This window comes from Gossypium raimondii, chromosome 3 (assembly GCF_025698545.1).
Source record: "Gossypium raimondii isolate GPD5lz chromosome 3, ASM2569854v1, whole genome shotgun sequence".
Classification (NCBI taxonomy): domain Eukaryota; kingdom Viridiplantae; phylum Streptophyta; class Magnoliopsida; order Malvales; family Malvaceae; genus Gossypium; species Gossypium raimondii.
The window spans coordinates 27,638,952-27,663,616 of record NC_068567.1 but is presented as its reverse complement, the minus strand read 5'-3'; the positions used below and the strand labels follow the sequence as shown (position 1 = coordinate 27,663,616).

Genomic DNA, 24,665 nt, shown 5'->3' with positions numbered 1-24,665 from the left:
AACGGGTCTGCAAGGAAGTTGGGATGATAAATGAACGAACCGTTGTTAGTTCTGCCCATAAATTCCCAGTCCCAGTGAATCCAATGATGCAACCAGTGTTCCCAGTCCCAGTGAATCCAATAATGTCCCAAGCTTTTGCTGGATTTCAGGGCAGACCACGGTATGGTTCTGGTTCTGATGATGAAACTGCATCACCTTAGTTGTTTGCTGAAGCTGTAAGATAGAAGCTACCAAAATTGGGTGGTTTAGGTTTTGCATGAAGTTTGTATGGCTTTTCCTGCAATGTAAGGTCACAAATATTTATTTATATTCTTATTTTCATATCTGTATAAATCCATGTACAATTCAGAACAGTTTTGTTCTATATAATCTATAATATGCGAGAGGAAATTTTCTTGGGGAAACAAAAGGAGGCAGTGTGCTGATTTATTTCAAGGGGAACGATACATTCATCAGGTTCGTGCCTGCAAAATTTAACAGGCTGCAATAATTTTATGTTTTTAATGTTACAAAGAATCTTTAACATTTGACTGATACCATCAAATTGCTTATGCTAGAAGTTGGTGTTGATCTGCCCCAGCTTCACTGTTCCCTTTTAAGGCATATTATGCACTTGGACAATGTTGTTACTATGTGGTGTACTACTAATTGTGTATTTGGATAATATTATTAATTTCTAGTATTCATTGTGGTTTCGAAGCAATTGTTTTTTTAAGACAATTACAAATAATTTATTTGATATTAGTTTTTTCAATTTAACGATTAATATTGTAGCTTAATAATTGAATATTATTATAAATAAATCATTGCAATATATGTAAAAACAATTTAAAATATAAAAATTTATTAATATATATTAATATATGTAAAAACAACTTTTCCGGAAAATATTTTCAGGAAATCTGCTAAACTGCAGAAAATATTTTACACAGATTCAATAAAACACCAGAAAATATTTTCCAGTAAATCATTTTACAGAAAAGTAATTTTTTTTCCAAAAATCATTTTACGGAAAACATTTTACTGGCAATCAAACGGACCTAAGTTAAACTAGCTCTTTCAAGGGAGAGTCTTCAAATAATCTTAACACGATTCTTCTGTCAGTAACTACATTCTCTTCCTTAAGAATATGTTGAATCTTCCAATGTTTAAAATTTCCCAAGAGCTGATGAATTCTTCTGACCAAAGCATAATTGGAATATCTGATAGAACCCTCCTAAATGGCATTAACGACTTCAAGGCAATCTGTTTGAATTAAGACTCCTTCCAAACAACGATCAAAAATAAGCTTCAGACAATCCAATATACCCCATAGCTCACACTCTGAAACTCTGAAATTTCCTAAGTATCTGCCAAAACCGAACATCCATCCTCCGTTATGATCTCTCACTAAACCACCAGCTGCAGCGAAACCCTTCTCAACTCGAACCGAACCGTCCATGTTCAAGCACACCCAATTACAAGAAAGTTGAGAAATACCACCAGAGTTGAACTTTTTGTGAGGAGGAAGCTTTAAAATTGAGGCATACTATCTAGCCTAGCTAAGGGAAACTTTAAAAATTTCATCAGTGCTCCAAGAGATGCCTTGAAACATAAACATGTTACGATTCTTCTAAATGTGCCAAGAAATAATTCCAAACAGACACGACCAAAAAACCCCGCCCAAAATAGGATACTGATTATTTTGAAGATTATTTGACATCCATTTGAATAATGTTTCGAAGTAGAAGCTAAATAATCGTTCTCTTTGAATGAATTTAATCCAAATTTCTCTAGCCACAAGATAGTCTCTCAGGACGTGTAAAACCTCTTCAGAATCTTAGCCATAAAGAACGCATGTACTATCATCAGCAACTCCTCTCATTACCCCTTCCGCATTCGTAAGCAAGCGTTGTTTAAGGGCCAGCTAGATAAAGAATCTAACATGTTAAGGTCCTTGAAATTTCCACGGAAGCTGCCAAATCGAATCTTTTAAGTTCAAGACACCTTATCGTAACTTACCATAACCACTTTTGAGAGAAAAAGGAACCATTTGTAATGCCTTGCTAGATAATTTTATCAGGTCCAGAAGATGGATGAGGTGGTGGGACACCTACGATCCTACTAATGACCTCTTCAGAAACCCAAAGATGAAACAGCTCCAAATTCTACGAACCATCTTCAATAACCATGTCTCTAAGAGGGCAATCCATATTAAGATTAGCAATGAAAGGTACCTGTTTAAACAATGGTCCATAATTCAGGATCCAAGGATCTTGCCAGCAGTTAATACAACTCCCATCTCCAACAGACCATATTAAATTTTTGCGTAAAAGAGGCCAAATCATAGAAAGAGATCTCCATAAAAAATAACAATTTCCTCTTGATAAAGTCTTAAGTAAACCTTTTTGAACCCCATACTTCCACCGCAGAACCCCAACCCAAAGAGCCTTAGAGTTTGAGACGAAATTAAAGCCGACCTTCATCATAAAAGAAGAGTTATGCTCCTTTAAATGTCACAACCTCAGACCTCCATTTGGTTTAGGTTGACACATCGAGTCACAACTAACTAAAGTCATCTTCTTACCACCATTATAGGAGCCCCATATAAATTATCGAACTATGCGCTCAATATCATCACAAAGGCCTTTAGGAATTAGCATAGTTTGCATAAAGTAACTTGAGATCGAGAGCAAAACCGACTAAGCCAAGGTCACCCTCCCAGCTAAAAAGAGTTGTCTGACATCCTAGCTTGACAATTTATTACGTACCTTTTCCACAAAAAATATCAAAGTGTTGTTAGAGACCTTCTCATGAAGAAGAGGAACACTAAGACAAGAGCCCAAGTTACTCACTTCCTGAAATCTGAAGCTTGTACATATACGTCTCCTAAAGCTACCATCAACTCTTTTGGAAAAGAAAATATTAGTTTTCTGCATGTTAATCCGGTGACTCGAATAACCACAGAACTCATCAAGAATATTCTTAATTACCCTGGCTTGAGACTCTTCCGCATGTCCAAAAAGAATCAAATCATCTACAAAAAAGAGATGGGACAAAGGTGAACCTGTACAAGCAAGGCGAATGGGAGTCCAACTACTAAAATCAATGGCGGAGTGAATACTATGACCGAACCATTCCATACATAGAATAAACAAGTAAGGAGACAACGAACACCCCTGGAGAACACCTCTACATGGCCAAAATTTCCACGTTGGAACTCCATTCCACAAAACATGCATAGTGGAACTAGAAATAGCAGACATAATAACATTTTAGAGAAAGTTAGAAATATTTGCAGCCTGAAGGGAGGCATCAATGAATTCCTAGCGCACACGATCATATGCCTTCTCTAAATCAATTTTAATCGCCATCCATTTCTTATTCTTCTGATTGCTCCGCATAGAGTGAATAACCTCCTGGGCGATAATGATATTGTCAGTGATGTTCCTACCTGCTACAAACCCAGTCTGTTTAGGAGTAATGATTCTCGGAAATACCATTTTGAACCGATTTACAATAATCTTCATAACCAATTTGTAGAGAACAGAGCATAGGCTGATTGGCCGAAAGTTAGAGATAGTTTTCGGGTTTTGAACCTTAGGGATGAGTATGATAAGTGAGTTATTCAAATCCGAATCAATACTCTCCAAAGAAAACCTCTTTAATCCACCTACAGACAAAGGCATCTACATGATGCCACTGACTTTGATAGAATAGGGCATGATAACCGTCACTCTCTAGGGACTTCAACGGGGCCATGTCAAAAAGAGCAAATTTAATTTTCTCATCTGATATTGCTTTATTAAGAACATTCAAATCTCTATCACTAAGGTACAATAATGCATTTGGAGGCAAACCAATTATTAGACCTGGTTGTTCCCCATACAACCTCACATAAAAATTAACCGCCTCAATTTTTAATTGTTCTTCATCCAAATTCCACTCTCCCAACTAATTCCTTAGTGCAGAAATTTTGTTTTGTTTCCCCCTTTTCAAAGTACGCCTGTGATAAAATTTAGTATTGCAATCACCAAGTAACAACCAACCACACCTAGCCTTTTAGCACCAAAGGATCTCCTAATGGTGTAAAACACTTTTAAGTTCCTCTCTAACTTCAATTTCGACCTGGCTAAGGTAGGTAGATTCCTTTTTATCCAGTGCATATTGAATATTATTAAGTTTCCTAGTCAAAGGCCTCTTACGAGAAATTATGTGCCCATACACCTTATTGTTTCATTTCTTAACACACTCTGTAAATTCTAAGTGCGCCAATATCATGTTCTCTAAGTCCTCCTATTTTTCTTTAACAAAATCAGAGAAAATTGGGTGCTCAATCCAACTTGCTAAAAACCTAAAAGAACGTCCCTCGAAATGTGGCATTCAAGCTATAAAGATAAACACAATGGCCTATGACCAGACTTAAGCTGAGGTAAGTACGCCACAATTGAGTTCGAAAAAGCAGAAATCCAATCATCATTACAGATAGCCCTATCCAATCTTTCATCAACCCCTCCTCTCTGCCAAGTAAATTGTGGTCCCCTGAAACTCAAATCATCCAATTTAGACAAATCCATAAAATCCCCAAAAAGTGGACACATTTTCCCCATGCTTCACCCGCTATATTTTTTCGAAAAGAGACAAAATGGCGTTCAAATCCCCAATTGCCAACCACAAAGACCCATCAAATAGAACAAGTCCTTGCAAAGCTCCCAAAGAAATCTCTATTTCCGACTATCAAGGCTATCATAAACAAAAGTGACATAAAACAACCTTTTGAACATATTGCCAACAATTTTAATTAGAACAAACTGAGGATAACTTTTGAGGACCTCAACAGACACCGAGTCCCTCCACCGGTCCAAATACCAACTGAAAAACCAATAGCCTTTACCCAGTGCGAATACTAGAATCCAAGCTTTGCAATGATCGAGTCAGCTTTGCTACCATTGACCATTTTTTCTAAAGGCCAATCAAAGTGTCCCCCACGGCCTTTAATCTATTAATGATTTTGCCAAAACGGGCTTTCGCTCCTTTACCACTAGAAACAACCTTTTTAGCATTAGCAATGGGATTTTCACAAGACAACGTCCCATCTTTGACCTTATTCGTTAAGGAATTTGGGTCAAAATTTTCTTTAAATATAACTGCCGAATGCCTATTAGGGTCTAAGAATTCTGCATTCAAGTCTACAACAGTCTCTATAGGGCCTTCAAAAGTAGGTTTAATGTACATAGAGGAATTATCGAATGAAATAGTAGGAGAAACATTTTTAAGAATATTAATACCTATTGGTTCCCTCTCAGTCGAATGACCCCAGGCCTGTTCGGCACGCTTTTGAGAAGGAGTGTCCAAACTGTTTTGAATCTCCAGCTACACTAGCCCACTCACAGCCCCTACATGCCCAATCGATTTATCCAATCCCTCACCAACATTTCCAATCTCAAGCCCGACATTCTCAAATAGCAAATTTCCCCTCAGCCCGTTGGTCCTCATCAAAGATGACTGGCCCATATCTTTATTGTCTTTCATTTCTCCATCCGATGACCCAATTCTTGGCCCTTTTCCTTTACCCTTTAAATTTTTAAGAAAAGCTCCTTGCTAGAACCTAGCCCCCAAAGTAGCAGATTCGTCTTCCCCTTTTTCAACAGAAATTACCTCCAGTGAATTCAAAGCTTCAAATTTAGACCCTTCCAATCTTGTAGCCGTGATTTTCACCTTTTGAGATCGAGCGTCAGCCTGATTCCACTTGGATTTACGCTCAACGATCATCCATGGCCCGAATTATTGCCCCGTCACTGTCGAATTAAATTTCTTGGCCAATGACTTGGAGACTCTTCCTTTATTAGCGTCTATATTCTGATCTACTAATGTAAATGGACAAAGACCTTTCAAATGACCATAACGGCCACAGGTGAAGCAAACGGCTAGTAAAGCTTCAAACTCAACTCTCTGAACTTTCCCATTAACCAAAATTTGAGAGGTGAACAGCTTTTCTAAATCTATAAAAACTATCATTTTAACGACTCTATCCCTTACTCCACTTTCAGTTTTGATGTCAAGTTTAGCTACTTTTCCAACAAAATTTATGATTTCTCCTAAAACCCGTCGTTTGTAGAGCAACCCCGGTAACCTAGGAAAGTGGATCCAAGCCAGAACCGTGCTTGGGAAGGGTTTCAGAGGATTAAAATCCATTGATCATGGTTGAACGATAAGGTAATGGCCGAACACAAGCCATGGAGCTTGCGTCAAAACCATTTCATAATTTGTTTTGTTTTGAAATCTTACTAGATAGTATCTGTTCTCTACATCCATGAGGTGGAACAGTTCGGTAGGTTTTCAGAGACTGAAAATCTGATTCAAAAGGACTCCGTACCCTATGTTGCACCCCAGCAATTTAACCATAACTGTCGAGTCCATGTCCTTAACCAGTAGCTTCTGAATTTGTTCAGAGAAGTCAATGGTCGGGATTTCGTTGACAGTAGATCTTGAGATATCACCATCTTCAGAATCAAATTCCTCATCAGTACAACCTTCCAGAGTCATAGGAGAAGCAAAAGAACCAACGGCTCTCCCTTCCAACAACTTGTCCTTCCAAGAGGTTCTAGGCACTGGGACAGAATCAACCACCATATTTTCCTCAAGGTCATCACCTATTTCTTTGAATCTGACCTTATTTGTGTTACAATCCTCATTGATTCCATCTCCATCTCCTTCACGATCATCGATTGAGATTACAATATCAGACATAATCCAGAGAGCAAGAGAACCTTAAGATATAATATTATTGTTCTTCGTATTGAAAGCATGAGGTATCACTTGTTTCAATTTAGATTTTGAAAATAAGTGTAATATGTATTCTTATACTTTAAATTTAGTTTGATTTTATGTTATTAATTATGATTTTGTGTTGGCAACTGCAATTATTGATGGTGTAAGTTTTACTTTCCAATTACAATAGTAGCTACAATTGTCTTATTTGTTGGCATGTTTGATTCAAATATTTCGGTCATTTGCTTATATTTTTGAAGATTTTGTACAATCAATTTCAATATTATAATTGGAATAAATCAAATCAAATAAGGTATCTTTTTAAGGATTTTAATGTGATTTACTTACCTTATATATTGAGATATTCAATCAAGAAGATATGCGCTGACTTTATGAAAATTTATCTCAATTATTTGTATTCTTCCATTAAAGGTAATTTATTTGTTAAGATATGGGCAGAATGAGTTGAAGTTTATTGGAATCTAACTCTTTATTCGGAGTTGTTATGAAAACAATTACAACTGTGCCCGTGGTTGCTCAGGATTCATAACTTAATCTCATGAATGTATATTGGTCCCATCTATAAAGATCAGTCTAATGGAGAGACAAATAATTGAAGATTAGATTGATCTAAATCATGTAATTGGATCCCCCTATTCGGTGGAGATTAGCTTGACTTTCTTAAAAGAACATAATGAAGATCTTTAATTTATCTTAAACTTTATTAGGATATTCTTATTCTTGTTTTATAAGCTATTTTGGTGGAAATTATTATAATTGATATGCATAACAACAAGTCCAAAAATGCTTAAATGTCTGACACTTGTCTAGACTAGAGAGACATAGAGTTTTAGCACTTAATTTGTTCTATTGGAATTGTTTCTGAAAGTGCATTTTGTAAGTAAAATAAGTGAGTCACTTGGACAAACTAAGGTTTTAGGTGAAAACTTACTGGAGAGAGATCTAGATCATAGGTACAAAAGTGAGGTTTAGGGCTTAAATAATTCTTGTACGAGGTTGCAGACAAAAGGGATTAAAGTGCAATTTTACTACATAATGGGCATTTTAGTCTTTTCTCAATGCGTTATGTTCATAAATTTTATATTGGAGATATTGGATATTGATATTTATTTTGAGCAATTGGATTGGAATTTAGAGGAGAGATCAATATGGGCTACACATTTAAAATGACTTTGACCTTTGACTTTGAAGAATGTCCAAAGAAAACAATAAAAAGAGGAAAAGAGGAGATTTTCTCATCTTTCTCCTCCTTTTCTAGTAGCAGCAAATCGGTCGTCCTTAGACGTGCGAATGTCTAGACTAGAAATACTGCAAGAAAAAGATATCAAATAAAGCAGTGGTATCCACAAGTATACGGGTCAATTTGTAATATAGTAAAATGTTACAACAAAACACTCCGAGAAGTATTTCGAAGATCATACCCAAGGGAGGTTGAATTAGACTAAAAATTATTTCCTACACTAATAGGGCTAAACAGTAATAATCTAAAATTATAGTACAAAAAAACCAAATTAAAATTGAATAACAAAAATATCCTAAATTAAATAAAACTATGGAAGACAAATTAATAATTGAAATTAACGCAGAAAAATAATCAAAATATTAGCTCACGTTAGTGTTCATAATTAACTTCAGAATTTGGGTTTTATGAATTAGCTAATAACTAACCAGTTATTACCTTTCAGCCTTTAACTAATTAATTAATTGACAAAAACAACTTAGCTCTCGACCTCTCCATTTAAATTAGGATAAATTAAGAGGTACTCGGTAAACTATTCTCTTAACCTCGTTTACCTAGATTACTTCGTAGGGTTGTCAATCCTAGGGTTTAAGCACATCTAATTTAAGCCAACTAATTCTAAAACAAACCTTAATTCTTCCGTTAATTATTCCCATATCTGATCGTTAATCTCTTTAAGGAATTTATCGACTCATGGATCTAGATGCAATTTTCTCACTTAGTATGAAAATGACCTGAGAATTAATTTAAGTTTTGTAACACCCCTCACCTGGCCTGGTTGCCGAACTCGAGTTACGGAATGCTACAACAAACATTGGAATATTCACACAGAAATTATAACATTGAATTCAATTAAAACCATCAAATTAATCCAAATTCATGCATAATAGAAGTTATTAGTAAAGTAGGGACTAAATTGAGAATACAAACAAAGTTTAATATATTTGAGCATGATTAAGGACCAATCTGAAAATTTTTTAAACTTTGGAACTAGGTATCGATACCAAAGTAACAAATACCAATACTTTTATGATAGGTATCGATATTATTATCGATATAAATACGGTTTTGGCATTCTGTCATTTTCAAAACATTATTCATTTGGTCAAATATCGATACATTGGTCCCTAGTATCGATACTTTTACCTAGATGGCTAAAATCATAAGTTTTATGTACCGGTCATGCTCAAAACTATAACCCAAATTCAATGATGCTTATAAGCATATCATAATACTTATAAAAAACCAATTTTAACATGCTAAATACCACATTCAGTCATTTTCAACCATAATTCCACCACTTCAAAGTTAGTATTCAACTTAACACCTAATCATGTACATTCAAAACATGACACTATGCTACGTGCATTTCATACCAAACTTTATATGCATCTAGAGTACCCTTCATCTCTCAATCAACTTAACCATTATGCATTATTATTCACTATGTTAAACTTATCAAATAATGATTATTCACCATGATAATCTCATCACAATAGCTCAATCATTCACATTCAAACATAGTCATTCACATCAAAACTAAATACGTATCATATGCACATTTCAAAATCAAAACATACAACCATCATATCATACAATCTATTTACCCAAAATACATCTCATTTCAAATTAATGACAAACATTATTTTTCATTTCATAGCTTGAATTCTCAATTAAATTCATAGTAAATCATATAAACTTCATACCCATTTCATATCAATTTATCCTTATACCAAATATATATATCAATTGCCAGTTTAATTGCCAAATAGGGATGGCTTTTGAGTTCGGGTTTGAGGTCTTGGTTTGTTATTGTCGGAAGAAGGTGAAGATGGCGATTTGAGAGGGTGAGTGAGACCAGAGCTAAGAGAAGAATCAAGAGAGCATTTTTTTTTGAATTTTTTAAAATTAGGATCAAATTAAGATAATCTGTAATGTTGAGGGTTAAATTTTAAAAATACGACTAAATTAACACAATATGTAAAAGTTGAGGCCTGAATTTGTCGTTATACTAATTTTAAAAATGTCACTTCACTCTTTTGTCAAGCATATTGAATGACACTTGACAAAAATAGACAAAAAGAAAAACAAACCCAAATAATTGGGTGATTATTTTGAAAATTTTAAAATTAGATGACAAAAAATTAAGCATAATCGAGTGAAATGCAATGTAGTTTACTCAACAAGAAAACACATATTTTTAAATACTGAAAAACGTTGCAAATTGAGTTTTGAGCAAACTAAAATACAGCTCAAAGCTTGGCTTATTCAACCATAAATAACTTGGTATGAATATATTAAATTTGTGGACAATATATAAATTTTATTTTAGCCAAATACAATATCAATTTTAAATATTAACATATATATATATATATATATGTGTAAAATTTTAATATAAATGAATATTTTAATGTTAAAAATATTTAACTGAAATATAGAATTATTATTTTTTGGTAAAACTCACACAACTTAACATAAGCGAATCATTGTCATGCACATAGCACAAGTAAATAATTCTTGCAACTCAAATTAATATGTGGGCATTAAGACGAACATCCATGATCAACAGCTCAAACATTGAGAAGCCATGTAGAATTATTTCATATTGCAAAAGAAAAACATAATATATATTAGAAAAATAAAGTGCAAAGTCTATTAATTAAAATTTTAAAAAATTTAAAAGGTTTAAATAGAAAACTTTTCATTTTAGGGGCAAGCCCTGCTAACCCTTAACTACGCCCCTAGATATTGTAATAATTTAATTTCTTATTTGTTTTTTCTATATAATTAAAAGCATTAATACAATAATTAATATAAAGGTAAAAGATAATTAAGCTTATAGGTCTAAAAAGCCCTAAAGCCCTACAACTTAATTCAACCTCAATTGGACCACGTTGATTATTAAAATCAACTCATGTTAAAATCATTAATGGAGAGACTTAATTAATTTTTTAAATTCGCGGTAGGGATTCAATTGGAAGTGAATTAAGTCTAGAGGTTTTTTTTTTGAAGGCATTTTAAACCTATAAACCTTTAAATTAAAATGGTTACTAGATTTAGTATGTCACATTACAAATTTAAAAACAAATAAAAACATAACATTTATCATTGTTAAGAAGGGTAGTCACAAACCCCAAATATGAACAATGAAATACCAAATAAAATAAAATTGACCCTCAACCAACCTTATCAATGTATTTTATTATAAAGGTGTGTTTGGATACTAAAAATAATTCTAAGACATTGCATTATAATTAAAAAGAATTTTAATTCCATAAATATATTTTATTCGAAAAATAAAAATCATCCTGCATAATTTATTCGAAAATATAATTAAATGAAATTCTGTAATTAAAATATTACAGCAGCTTAAATGACCATATACGGCAAGCCAAGTATGTAGAGGAAAAAGAAGACATAATGGGTGAGAGGTAAGAAAATTCATTTAGACGACTTTGAATGGGTTTAGGTAATTCCAATGAGAAACGTGTATTTGTGTGGCCAAATTGCAAATTCAAAGAAATTAAAATTGAAAAAAGAGGAGGATCTTTGGAAGGCGAATTCAGACCATGACCGTGTCCGTGAAGTCAAATCACAGCCCACCACCCCCCACGGCACAAGGTCAAATGTTTCCACCCAATAACCCACGACACCACCAATGCTCTTTAAATTTAATATACAAATATTCAAAGGGTAAACTATCTAGTTGGTCATCTAATTTTTAAGAAACTTTCACTTACTCATCCAAACATTAAATCTTTAATAATAGTTAATTGTACACACCACATCATGTTAATACTTTTATTTTGGTCACTTCTATTTTGGCTACCCAAAAAACATATTTTTTAAGTATCGATTGGGGTAAAAAAATCAAGGATTAAAGTGGAAAAATGGTAGAAACTAAAGTAATACACAAAATTCTCAAATTGTACGAAAATTCTAAATTTGAGTTTTGAAATATAAATTTTAAATATTAATGTTAAAAATTATAGTAGCAAATTGGTTAACCTTATCAATGGATAAAAAAATTCAACAATTTATTCAATTTATTTTGATGTTTTAAAATTTAAAATTTCAATTTTAAAAATAGAATTTAGAATTTTGAAAATGAGATAAATAATTAAAATTTGATAATTTTGTGTATTATTTTAGTTTTTAGCACTTTTTTACTTTAATCCTTTTTTTTATCCCAATCAATACTTAGAAAAAAATATTTTTTGGGTGACTAAAATGAAAGTAACCTAAAAGTTGGGTGACCAAAATGAAAGTGTAAACATGATATGGCGTGTATAGTTAACCGTCATTAGAGATTGAACGCTTGGGTGACTAAAATGAAAGTGCCCTAAAAGTTAAGTTACCAAATTGTAAGAATTTCATTTTAGGTGACCAAAATATAATTTAAATCCTAGTACAGGGACTTCTATAGCAATTTTCCCTAAAGAGACATGGCAATACGTGTAGAAATGAATGCCCCAAGAAAAGGTGTTAAGAGGCTTGCTGGACAGGACGGCTAACATATATGTATTATATGGTAGCAGCCTTAAATGTTGAAATAGGAGAACATATAATAGTAGCCATTCTCAACCCCAACACACACCTCCTTTCCCTCTTGGTAAGCTGTTGCAATTAATAAGAAACCCCCAACGTAGATAAAACAGACCGTAAATGGCAGCAGCAGCAGATTCTGAATGCAAACGCAGCCTGGATAGAAGGCCCTCGTCTTCGTCATTTCGTCTACGCTGCTCCAGTCTAAACTCACTCCGTCTGCGACGCGTATTTGATATCTTTGACAAGAACCGCGATGGCCTCATCACTGTCCAAGAGATCCATCAGGCCCTTACTCGTCTAGGCCTTGAAACCGATGTTTCAGATCTAGATTCAACCATCAGGTCGTTCATAAAGTCCGGTAACATCGGCCTCACGTACGACGGGTTTGTTGCTTTGCATGAGTCATTGGACCAAAGGTTGTTCGGGTTGGAGATGGAGGAGGAGGTTGCAGAAGAGGATGAATCAGAATCAGATTTGACGGAGGCGTTTAAAGTGTTCGATGAGGACGGGGATGGGTATATATCGGCGGAGGAATTGCAGGCGGTGTTGGGGAAACTGGGATTGCCAGAAGGAAGAGAGATTGATAGAGTGGAGAAGATGATATGCTGCGTTGACCAAAATCATGATGGTCGTGTGGATTTCTTCGAGTTCAAGCACATGATGCAGAGCGTTGTCGTCCACACCTCCTGATTGGATCGGATCCCATCCCCTTCTTTACACAATTTCTTTCTTTCTGTTGTTAATTTCGTTTATGAATTTGTGTGCTGCTCCTCGTCGCTGTCTTGCCCAACATTCTTGTACTTTTATAACCCAGTAATATTACGATGAAATTAATTTTACGATATTCAGCTTAATCCAATCTCATTTCAAAACAAATTAATTATTCTGGACAAATTACGTTTAATCTGAAAATAAGAATAATTAATTAATTAATAAACATATGACATTAAAATTTAATTAAAAGATAGCATAACTAAATATTAATATCGAGAAAAAAGTCTGCTAAATTAGCACGCCTCTGTCTACGCTCTCTTGTAGTTTTTAGGGTTTTCTCTTGTTTTTTTAAAGTTTTTATCTTGTTTTTGCTTTCCGTCTCTTGATGTGACGGCAACTTGATATTCAGATCTCTTTAGTCCAGCAATTGAAGGAACGAGTTAGTATGGAGATGGAATTTGCAGGACTATCTCTGGAGGAGGAGGAAGATGAAATTCTACAAGTACAAACTGAAGCGGACACGGATAGAGAAACGAAAGTTTTGCAATTGGTGGGATGCTTTTTAACAGCAAGTATTGTTCATTTTCCAGCAATGAGGAGTACAATGGCAAATTTGTGGCACCCCGTAAGAGGAGTTCAGATTAGAGATCTGGGGGAAAAAAGGTATTTATTTCAATTTTTTCATATAATGGATCTTGAAAGGGTTATCAAAGGTTCACCTTGGACTTTGAACAATCATTTATTGATTCTTCATAAGTTGCAAAGGGGGGAGGATCCTTTGAAGGTATCATTAATTTACTCACCTTTGTGGGTTCAACTATATAATGTTCCAATCGGTTTTGTCTCGAAAAATCTGGCAATTCAAATTGGAAATTTCATAGGAGAGTTCATGGAGTATGATGGCTTAAGTCTGGGAAAAGAAAGTAGAAATTTCATGAGAATAAGAGTCAAAATTGATATAAGGCGTCCTTTGAAAATGAAAAAACAGAAAATGTGTTATGGAAAGTGTTCATATGTTTGGTTTAAATATGAAAGGCTATCACTTTTTTGCTTTTATTGTGGTCGTCTGGCCATAGTGATTCCTTTTGTGAAGTAAGGATTACGGGAGGAGTGGAAACTAAAGAGATGGGATGCGACTTAGGGGTGAGCATTCGGTCGAATTGAATCGAATCGAATCGAAAATTTTCGAGTTAATCGAGTTTTCGAATCTCATTTTATCATCCTAACTTTATTTGAAGTTTTCTCGAATGGAGTCGAGTGAGATGGAATTCGAATCGAATCGAATCGAATATATTTGTTCGAGTTAAATTTTAAAAAATAATTTTGGGTCATTGTAACCATTGTCATCCATCGTAATAAAATTTGTCCACCTTAATCAAATTTTTTATTAACTTTCATCACTTCATAATTTATTTATTAATTTTTATATCTTGGTTAGCTTCTTTGCTTGCTTAGTTGTTTCAATTATCTTGATTCTTGTCACTATGTATTTTAGAATTAAAAATATATTAAATGTAAAAATATGATTTTTTAATAAAAGTTATTTTAAAAATAAAATGTGAAATTGATACCAATATAAAATTTTAACACGGATATTTTATGGCATAATTAATAATTCAATTTTAATATAAATATTCAATATGACTAAACAATTCAATAATATAAATAATATAAAATGTGAAATTTAATTTAATAATATAAATAGTAGATATAAATAAAATTATTACTATTTATGTTTAGTGATTTTTTTGGATATTTTGATTTTTATTTGGGAGTAAAGGGTGAGAAGTAAAAGTTTAGGGAAAAATAAAAGTTTTGGGGAATAAAAGTTTGAGGAAAGTAAATAGGGGAGTAAAATTTGGGAGGAAAATATTAAAAAAATTGGAGGGAAGGGTTTGGGATAGATGGAAGGTGGGATGGGAAGGAATAAAAGTTTTAGGGAAAAGTGGGAGGAGTAAAATTTTGGGGAAAATAAAAGGTTTTGAGGGTTTTGGGAGTAAAATTTTGAGAAAAAATAAATGGGAGAGTAAAATTTTGGTGGAAAATAGATTTTGGGTAGATTGGGGGGTTGGGAGGGGAGGGGAGTAAAAGTTTTGGGGGGAAAGTGGGAAGGAGTAAAAGTTTTGAGGGAAAAGTAAAAAGGTTTGGGAGTTTTGGGTAAAAATGTAAAATATTATAGTTTGATATTCGAATTATTCGAGTTATTCGAATTCGAAAACTCAACTCGATTCGAACTCGAAATTCGAAAAAAAAATCGAGTTGATTCGAATAACTCGATTAACTCGAATAACTCGATTCGTTCTTAATTACGGTTAAAGACATATGAGAGCATTCTGAAGGAGAGTTTTTAAGCAAGTTGGACAGTATGAAAAGGGGGCTGGAGAGATGGGCTAGTTAAATTCGGTTTTTTAGAAAAGAAAGGAAGAAGTTGTTATCATCAAAATTGGCTTCACTACTAGAAGTAGAAAGAGATGAAGAAAATTTAGCCGACCTGATTGATACAAAGATCCAACTTAACTTCGAGATCGAAAAGGATGAGTGCTATTGGGAACAAAAAGCGAGGGTTAACTGGTTGAAATTTGAGGATAAAAATACAGCATTTTTCCACAAACAAGCTACACAGAAACGACAGAGGAACCTGATTCAGAAAATGAAGAATGATGATGGGAGGGAGACGGAAGAATTAAAGGAAATGGAAATGATTGCTAGATCATATTTCAAACAGTTATTTTCCGCTGGCAGATCTGCAAATTATGAGCATGTTTTATCTGGAGTTCATCGATGTATTTCAAACGAAGATAATTTAATGCTAAAAGAGAGATATACAAAAGAGGAGATTCAGCAGAATTTGACAGAATTAGGGCCCACTAAGGCACCAGGGGAAGATGGATTTTCAGCGGTATTCTATCAGAAGTGTTAGGCAATTATCGGAGAGGAGGTCACTTCTTTTTGTCTTGATCAACTGAATGGAAGGATGGAGATAGGCCCAGTCAATAGAACAAATATTATTTTAATTCCGAAAATTTTAAATCCAGTGGATATATCGCACTTTAGGCCTATTAGTTTGTGTAATGTAATCTACAAATTAATGGCTAAAGTTTTAGCGAATCGCATTCGGAAAGTGTTAGACAAATGCATTGATCCTGCACAAAGCACTTTCGAACCTGGAAGATTGATCTCGGATAACGTGTTGCTGGCTTATGAATTAATCCATACGTTGAAACAGAAGAGGTCAGGGAAGAAGGGTTTTATGGCGGTCAAGTTGGATATGAGCAAGGCATATGATAGGGTGGAATGAAATTTTGTGGAGGAAATAATGAAGAAAATGGGTTTTGATTTAGAGTGGGTGACCCAACTATTAAGATGCGTTAATACAGTTTCATATTCAGTGGTTCTTAATGGACATAATGGAGACTCCTTTTATCCTTCAAGAGGGTTACGACAAGGGGACCTGTTGAGTTCGTTCTTATTCTTGTTCTATGGAGAAGGTCTCTCTAGCCTTATGAAATTAGGTATGCAGGAAAGCAAAGTAAAAGGTGTCAAAGCAAGCAGAAGCGGGCCGCATATTTCACATTTACTTTTTGCGGATGATTGCATACTGTTTGGGGAAGCTACTGAGAGGGGTTCAATTTTTTTAAAACAGGTCCTCCGTGAATATGAAATTTGCTCGGGTCAGAAAGTTAACTTTTCAAAATCCACAATTTTTTTCAGCAGCAATACTTAGGAAGGAGAAAGAAGAACAATTACTCAAGTTCTTGTTGTACGAAGTTCAGATGATATGGAAAGATATTTAGGGCTACCTAGCATGGTGGGTAGAAGGAAGAAGGCAGCGTTCCAGATGTTGAAAGATGGATTCAAGCAACGAATTGACAATTGGAGTATCAAATATCTCTCACAATGAGGTAAAGAGGTTTTCGTCAAAGCTGTTTTACAATCTATACCAACCTACTCAATGACGTGTTTTGTACTCCCTAAATCTTTTTGCAAGGAATTAGAGGGTATTATTGCAAAATTTTGGTGGCAGAAAAATAAGGGGAAAAAAGGGATCCATTGGTGTGCTTGGAAGGATATTTGCATTGAAAAAGAATTGGGTGGGTTAGGTTTTAGAAGTCTTGATAAATTCAACATAGCTTTGCTGACAAAACAGGGTTGGCTTCTTTTTAATTATCCGAGTTCTTTATTAGCCCGAGTTTTAAAAGCGAAATATTTTCCAACAACAAACTTCTTAAATGCTCCTTTGAGTAACTTACCTTCACTTACCTAGAGGAGTATTTGGTCAACAAAAAAACTCTTGACAGATGGATTATGCTGGAGGGTTGGTAAAGGAGACCACATTTCAGTATGGAATGATCTATGGGTGCTGAGAATGACTGCAGACAGATTACAGAATAACAGTAACATTGAAAATATTAGAGTAGTGTCCGACTTAATCAATGAGGAAAGCAGAACATGGAACAGAGACTTGATTGTCCGTACCTTTAACTCGGATATCGCTAGGAAAATACTATAGATTCCGCTTTCAAATTCAATCCATGAAGACATCCAAGTATGAAGAGGGGAGGCAACTGGTGACTTTTCAGTAAGGAGTGCCTATAAGCTATTACAGAAAGCTACAATTGATCCTAGTGTTTATTTACAGACCGATACTAAAAATTTCTACAGAAAACTATGGAATTTACATATGCCCTCAAAAATCAAGATTACAGTATGGAAAATAGCGTGGAATTACATTCCCACTTTCTCCAATCTGAAGCTGCGAAAAGTGATGGCTGAGGATCGATGTTCGAGATGCGGTCAGGAAAGAGAAGATAGTTTCCATGTTTTCCATCTGTGCCCTACAGCAAAGGAAATATTGAGTCACTTAAATTTTTCATGGATACTCAACAACAGGCATTTGGATATTTGGAGTTGGCTTACCTGGGTTTTCAACCAAGGGACAAACGAACAGTGCAGGGGTTTCTGTTGCGGGCTCTGGTTAATCTGGACAAACAGAAATAATTTATTATATGAAAACAGATCAAGCACTAACTGGGATATCTCCAAACAAATAAAAAGCTATATTCTGGAACTGGAAGGGAGTAGAGATAGGGAACTCAACGTGGAAACTAGCGTGAGGCCTAGACAAAGTTTACAAAGGGCGAAAAAGGCCATATTTTTTATGCGGCTTTCGACTTACAGAACTCCAGATCTGCGTCAGGCCTAGTTGTTAGAAATGAGGAGGGTAGGATCGTTGCAGCAAAGTCGACCCTTCATGAAAATATTGTATCTCCATTTGCGGCGGAAGTATTTGCAGGTTTGCAAGCAACAAGGTTAGGGATTCAGTTGGGCTATCATACTTTAGATATAATCGGAGACTCAAAAATAGTGATTACAAAATGCCAAAATACAAGTCGAGACAGATCAGAAATATGGGCAATAATCAGTGATATTCAAAGCTTAAAGGATCACTATCAAGAAATCAGATTCTATTTTATCCCAAGGTCAGAAATCACAAAAGCCCACCGTCTAGCAAAAGAAACACTCAAGAAGGGAGAGGAACAGTACCTGGAGGGAGAGACCTTAAGATCATCTAGAGGAGAATTGGAGCCAAATCGTCTGGGTTCTTTAGAGTAAAAGAAAATGGGAAGACCTCAGCTTTCGGTAATATGGGGCGACGCTTGAAATGGTTGGAAATAGCACCGTTATGAAAAGAAAATTGACAAGGAAAAGATTTGAGAAGATATGCTTTTACGTTTCAGTGGTCTTGGGCAGAGGAAAAGTCAGAATCATTTATGAGGACCAACTGACTGTTCGGCTAGAAGCAATTTAAAATTTCATTTATTTTCTCTTTTTTGTTTTGTTTTGTGTAGGCTAAACAAATGATGGCCTGTTTCCTATTGTTATTTTGTTTTCTTAGGGCAAATTGGGTTTAGCCCAATGAACATTACTTTTTGCAAATTTCAATATATTCTAGCCAAATTTTTTCAAAAAAAATATTATTATCGAGACATCAATCATATGTTTGTTGGAATTAGATTCAACCGATTGATTAAAGTGGAAAATGGTAACTCCACCCATTCAATCAATATAAAAATTTGGATAAAATTGTTGTCGAAACCATTTTTTGAAATTTGAAAAATGGGTATCGATTTTGAAAATGGAAATGGGAGTTGTCACCGATCTTTTATTGTGGTGTGATCGGATCACCTTGAAAATAATTTTAGGTCTATGGATTTTTGAGAAAACAAGTTCGGGAGTCGATTACGCACGAGGAAGGGTTAGCACCCTCGTGACGCCCAAAATTGGTACTGAATTGATTTTTTAATGTCTTAATGTCAAAATTTTGAAAAGATTTTAAAATACGATTGATACGAGTCTCAAAGGCCCAACCCAAGCCCAAACAAGAAGACAAACCATGCTTACTTGAAATCAGGCCAAATTGTCAAAGTGACCCAATTTGTAAAGTTTTATTTTTTTTAAATACTTAGTTTAAATTTTTATGGAAATATTCAGTCCAAGAGGCCCAATTAAAAGCCATTGGCCTAATTTCCATTTAAAATTAAAATAATTAGGAGTTTGTTTAGTTTTAGTTTTCTAATTAGATTAGGAAAATATTTGAAAAGCCTATATAAAGGCTTGGCCAGCCACCGTGTTAGATACTTCTCAATTATATCAAAATTTGATTTGTTTAAGTGCGAAATTCTCTTTGAGTTTTTCTCCAAGAATTCTCTCTTGGGTTTTCTTTAAAGTTGTTTTAACAATCATTTGATTGTGGGAGCCATCTCCAGCCTTCTTCTTGCCATTGATATTCTTTGGAGGGGAGATTAGAGCCGTTTGAAGGGAGTTGTGAGATCTTTCGGGATTTCAAGGCTTCTTAGGACTTTTCTTTTATTTGCTTGCTGTCAATTTCTTTTCTTTATTTCTGCTTGTGCCGAATCTTTATCTAATTTATTTGCTGCTCTTATTGTGTTTCTAGCCTTTTTCTATCTTAAAGAATCGCCAAAAATCCCCAATTTCTAGGGTTCTTCTTGATTCATTCATACTCTTTTCGGTGAAATTAGATTCTTTGAAATTTGGGGAAAACTATCTTGGTGTTCAATTGGGCGAATCGTAATCTCCTTTAGGGTTTCAAGAACCCTTATTAACACTTATTTCTATTCTCAATTTGATTCTTTGTTGATTTGGGAATTTTATTTCAGATCTGGAAATTCAAAGTTCTAATCTTTTAATTTTCTGTTTCGTTTCAGATCTGATAGTTTAGAGCTTTCGTAGGAGTTTCCCGTGACTTGGCAACTCGATCTTAGTCCGCGCGCAACTCCCGTATCAACGATCCTTTTATTTTGAATAAAACGAATTGGAAGATAAAGCTCACTTATTTTAAAGAAATAAATTGTTACACTCAATGAGTTAGAGTGCAACATTTCAAATCCTCAAAATTAAGCTTATCCTTTGATTTTTAAAACCTATGTGTTTTGAGAAGGATATGCGATTATTTGGATCCAATGAGAAAATCAAAACCCAATAAGTTAGGGTTCGATTTCACAAAATTCCTAAATATCAAACATTGCCTTTATTTTTATCTGTTAGAAAAATCCTCGTTTCGAGAAAATAACATGTCATATCCAATGCGTTAGGACACCACGTGTCGAATTCCCGAGAATGGGTTTTTATTTGAAATTTGTATGTTTGAAAATTTTCGATTATTTAGATTCGACGAGGAAATTGGAACCCAATACGTTAGGGCTCAATTCTCTCGAGGATTCCAAACTTCGAGTATTTTGAAGATTTTTGAATAAATTGGTTTTGATATTTAAATGAAATGCAATTCTTTCGATGAATAAAGCGTCATGAAATGACAATGTATCACACAAAAGGTTAATTCATAATATACATTAGTGAATGACAAATAATCCATAGATGGAGGTAGGCCAAATATAAAACAAGGTCTTCCCCTTTTTCTTATAAAAGAGACTATACATACACATAATTAGGTTCGAACATGTATATACAAAAACTTGTTAGAGGAACAACTTAAAATTAATAATGATAATAATTGTGAAATTAATATTAATTTAATCTAAGTCATATATGCGTATAAAATGGTTTCTATTATGAAGATTCTTAAAATATAGTAATACATGTAAAAATACAAAACATTGAAGCATGAGTATAAATCATTGAGTCAATAAAATGTATAATGATGTTAAATTGGGTTTTGATGCACGATATATGTATATGCATATATTAATACGTAATACTTTTTTTAAATAATAATAATGCATAACAATTTTGAAATGATGATACATAATGAATTTAAAACAAATACATAATAAATCTAAGCTAATAATACATGAGAAATTTATAATGCTAATAATACATTGTAGCTACATAATGAAATTTAACACTAATACATATGATTATAATAAGAAAAAAATTAAAGGATAGTACGTAAAATATATATACATAAAAAAGGATAAATAAATCTGAATAACATAACAACAACAAATTAATTATTGAACTAATTAATAAAAGGATCCAACCATAATTAGAATCGAATTTACATGAAAGAAAAGAAATTAAAAATAAAATGCGGGGTCAAAATGTGATTAAAATAAAATTAAAGAGCCACAAACAGAATTGAAATAAATAACGCGGACCAGATTACAACGCGCGAATGACACGAGGGACTAAAAGGGAAATAATCCCAACCCTCAAAACGCGGCGCTTTTGCGCTGGTCAAAAATAAAATAAAAAGCAAATTAAAGGGCAAAATTTAAAAAAGGAAAAGAACCGATTCGAATTCGGCACAAAAGAGAGGGGACCATTTGCGCAAATCTCCCAATGGTCGCAAAATGCGCGGATCCTTCCCCGGGTCGGGTCACACACGCGGGTTATGTGACCAATACGACGCCGTTTTAAGGCCACTGAAGCAGGCCCTAAACGGCGTCATTTTTTACACTATAAATATCAACCTTAAAACCCTAACCAGCAGCTATCAGCCTTAAACAAAAAAAAATAAGAAAAAAACTTAAACATTTGCCCCCCCCCCAAAAGCTTCGCCGTTTCAAATCCCATGCCTCTGTCGATTCAACTCCGATTAGCCCAGAGGAGAAGAAGGCTTCATCGGCGCTGTTAAAAGGTAATCTTAGCTTTTTATTTTATATCTATCCTTATATATGTATAGCTGACAAAAAGGGAAGAAAGAAATATGAATCGAGAAAAGAACGAAATGAAAAAGAGAAGGAGAAAAAAAACCTTCTTTTCAATTTTTTGTATTGATTTCTGTATTCTGAATGCGTAACCCCTTACAAAATTTCCGCCTTTCGTTTTTATAGGCCGAAGAAAGAAAAAATGTAAACAAAAATAAAAGAAAAAAAAATCCCTTATTTTCCTTTTTGTTTTCTCTGCTGCTTGTTTGCTTGTGTCTGCTGCAGGTACGGCCGTACGGAGGCTAGGTGGAGGCTCGTGGTGGCGCTACGTGCGTGAGGAGGCAAGCGCGCGTGGGAGGAGCGGCGCTGGAAGCTGCTAGGGCTTCAGCTTCCAATTTTACGTTGGACCACTTCGTGATTGGGCATGGGGGGAATTGGGCCTACTTGGGTTTAGGCCTGCTAATGTAAAAAAATTGGACTGTATTATTATTTTTTGGACTTTAATTTTTAATTTGGTTTATTTATTACGGGCCATGGCAAAAATGGGCTATTACAATTGTTTATAATATCATTTAAATTAGTTTAAATTTATAAAATGAATGTTTCCATTTTTATGACTTTTTTAAATTATTTTAATCCTGTAATGGTTGAAACGATTGATTCGCATACTTATAGTCTCATCATCCATCCGAAACTTTAAATTCTAATTTTCTTTTACCAATATTAAACAACATTTGATCTCTGGATTATTTTTATCTGCGTTAAATTTGAAATTGGATAACTCTTTTTCCAATTTAATCATTAAATTTAAATTTCATTAAGCTATAACAGTTTAAAATTATCACCTAAAATAAATTAAAATTTTAATAGAATCGAAGTTGATTTACCACATTAAGAAAAATTATTAAATTCTGATATGCTCATATGTTTCTTCTTTTCTATATGTAATTTGTTAACATTATTTTGGAGTTGACATTATTGCAAGTTGGAAAATCCAAATACATTCTCTTTTCATTTTAGAAGTTGGAGCCCCGCGATTCAGCTCTTATAAAATACAAGTAATGATGAATACATCACAATAGTACAAACAATAAACCGATGTACAAATATTATATTTTTAAATAATTCAAAAATAAATTAAATGTTGTTGAATTTTATATTTTAACTCCGCTATCATTAAATCAACTTGACAATAAAAAAGACTTTCGAAAATGATTCCTAGTAGACCTGGTGGCACCCTTACATTTCCAAATCTCACATATACACCGAAACATGATTAAAAATTAAAACTAAAAAATAAAATCATGAAAGTGGGGATAAAATCACGAAAAATTTAGACTAAAATTAAAACATCCAAAAATAATGTTGAAGAAACCATAACCAACATTTTCTATAATATTATGAATTAAGTAAATATTAATTTATTGAATAAAATTTAAAAATGGTTTTATCTCTTCCACAAAATTTTAAATATTTCCTTAAACTATAAAGTTTAAAAATTTGAAATGATGAGTGGTTAAATTAAAAGATTTAAGATTGATTTTAGAGGCGGCCTCAATCATTGGTATTTATTTATTTTTGATATTTTTATCGCCCGTCAAGTAATTTTGTATTATTATAAATTGTTACCTAAGTAATAAATTCATTGAAAAACCTAATATTATATGATATAATAAAACAATTTTATCATTTGAAACTTTTATATGATAAATTCTCTATAGAAATTTACTATCTAAACAAACTCCATACTTTCTTAAAAAAGTCACTATTTATATAATATTATATTATAAAATTATCTAAAAATAAATGATAATTCTTTTATATGCATATTTGAAATTTTGAAGCTTTTGATGTCCAAGGTTCAAATTTCATCGATTGTAGAATTACTTAAGAGTTTGAATTCTAGATTTTAGTGTCAATAGCCGCCACTATTAGCTGCCACTCATCGGTGATTATTTTAGTTCAAATTTCATCACATTCTTATTTTCAACATTCATTTTTCATTTCTAGCGTTCATTTTTTCAAAAAGAAGACGATATTTCTAGATCTACAAATTAATCTCAAAACTTCTACATCATAATTAAGTATTTTTCACCATTGGATTGTCTTCAATTTTCTATAAGTTTTTTTCCCCTCTTTATAAGCTATCTTTCACCTTTTATATAGACCAAACAATGCAACAATCAAAGTATTGCTTTGAACGAAATTAAATATGGTGTCTTTTTTTTTTTTTGGTTGTATTGTGATGAGAGAGAGGGAAA

General features: G+C 33.6%; 1 protein-coding gene and 3 long non-coding RNA genes across 5 annotated transcripts; 3 read left to right on the top strand and 1 right to left on the bottom strand.

Moving 5' to 3' along the window:
- Positions 1 to 5,609: 5,609 nt before the first annotated feature.
- On the top strand, positions 5,610 to 6,891 carry LOC128039609 (uncharacterized). The gene is made up of 2 exons (XR_008194055.1): positions 5,610 to 5,962; positions 6,098 to 6,891. It is a non-coding gene; the product is annotated as an uncharacterized LOC128039609 (long non-coding RNA).
- A 5,658-nt stretch (positions 6,892 to 12,549) lies between these two features.
- Positions 12,550 to 13,406, top strand: LOC105793978 (probable calcium-binding protein CML43). Its single transcript, XM_012622907.2, has one exon. The coding sequence runs from the start codon at positions 12,680 to 12,682 to the stop codon at positions 13,250 to 13,252; it is 573 nt and encodes a 190-aa protein (XP_012478361.1). The 5' UTR covers positions 12,550 to 12,679; the 3' UTR covers positions 13,253 to 13,406.
- A 3,783-nt stretch (positions 13,407 to 17,189) lies between these two features.
- On the bottom strand, positions 17,190 to 18,987 carry LOC105793979 (uncharacterized). 2 transcript variants are annotated; one of them, XR_001133668.2, is made up of 4 exons: positions 18,821 to 18,987; positions 18,194 to 18,256; positions 17,753 to 18,111; positions 17,190 to 17,646 (listed from the first exon to the last, which is right to left on the bottom strand). It is a non-coding gene; the product is annotated as an uncharacterized LOC105793979 (long non-coding RNA). The 2 variants fall into 2 exon arrangements; XR_001133666.2 differs by lacking the exon at positions 18,821 to 18,987 and adding an exon at positions 18,453 to 18,779.
- Positions 18,988 to 22,233: 3,246 nt separating this feature from the next.
- Positions 22,234 to 23,018, top strand: LOC105793976 (uncharacterized). Its single transcript, XR_001133665.2, has 2 exons — positions 22,234 to 22,394; positions 22,690 to 23,018. It is a non-coding gene; the product is annotated as an uncharacterized LOC105793976 (long non-coding RNA).
- Positions 23,019 to 24,665: the final 1,647 nt, after the last annotated feature.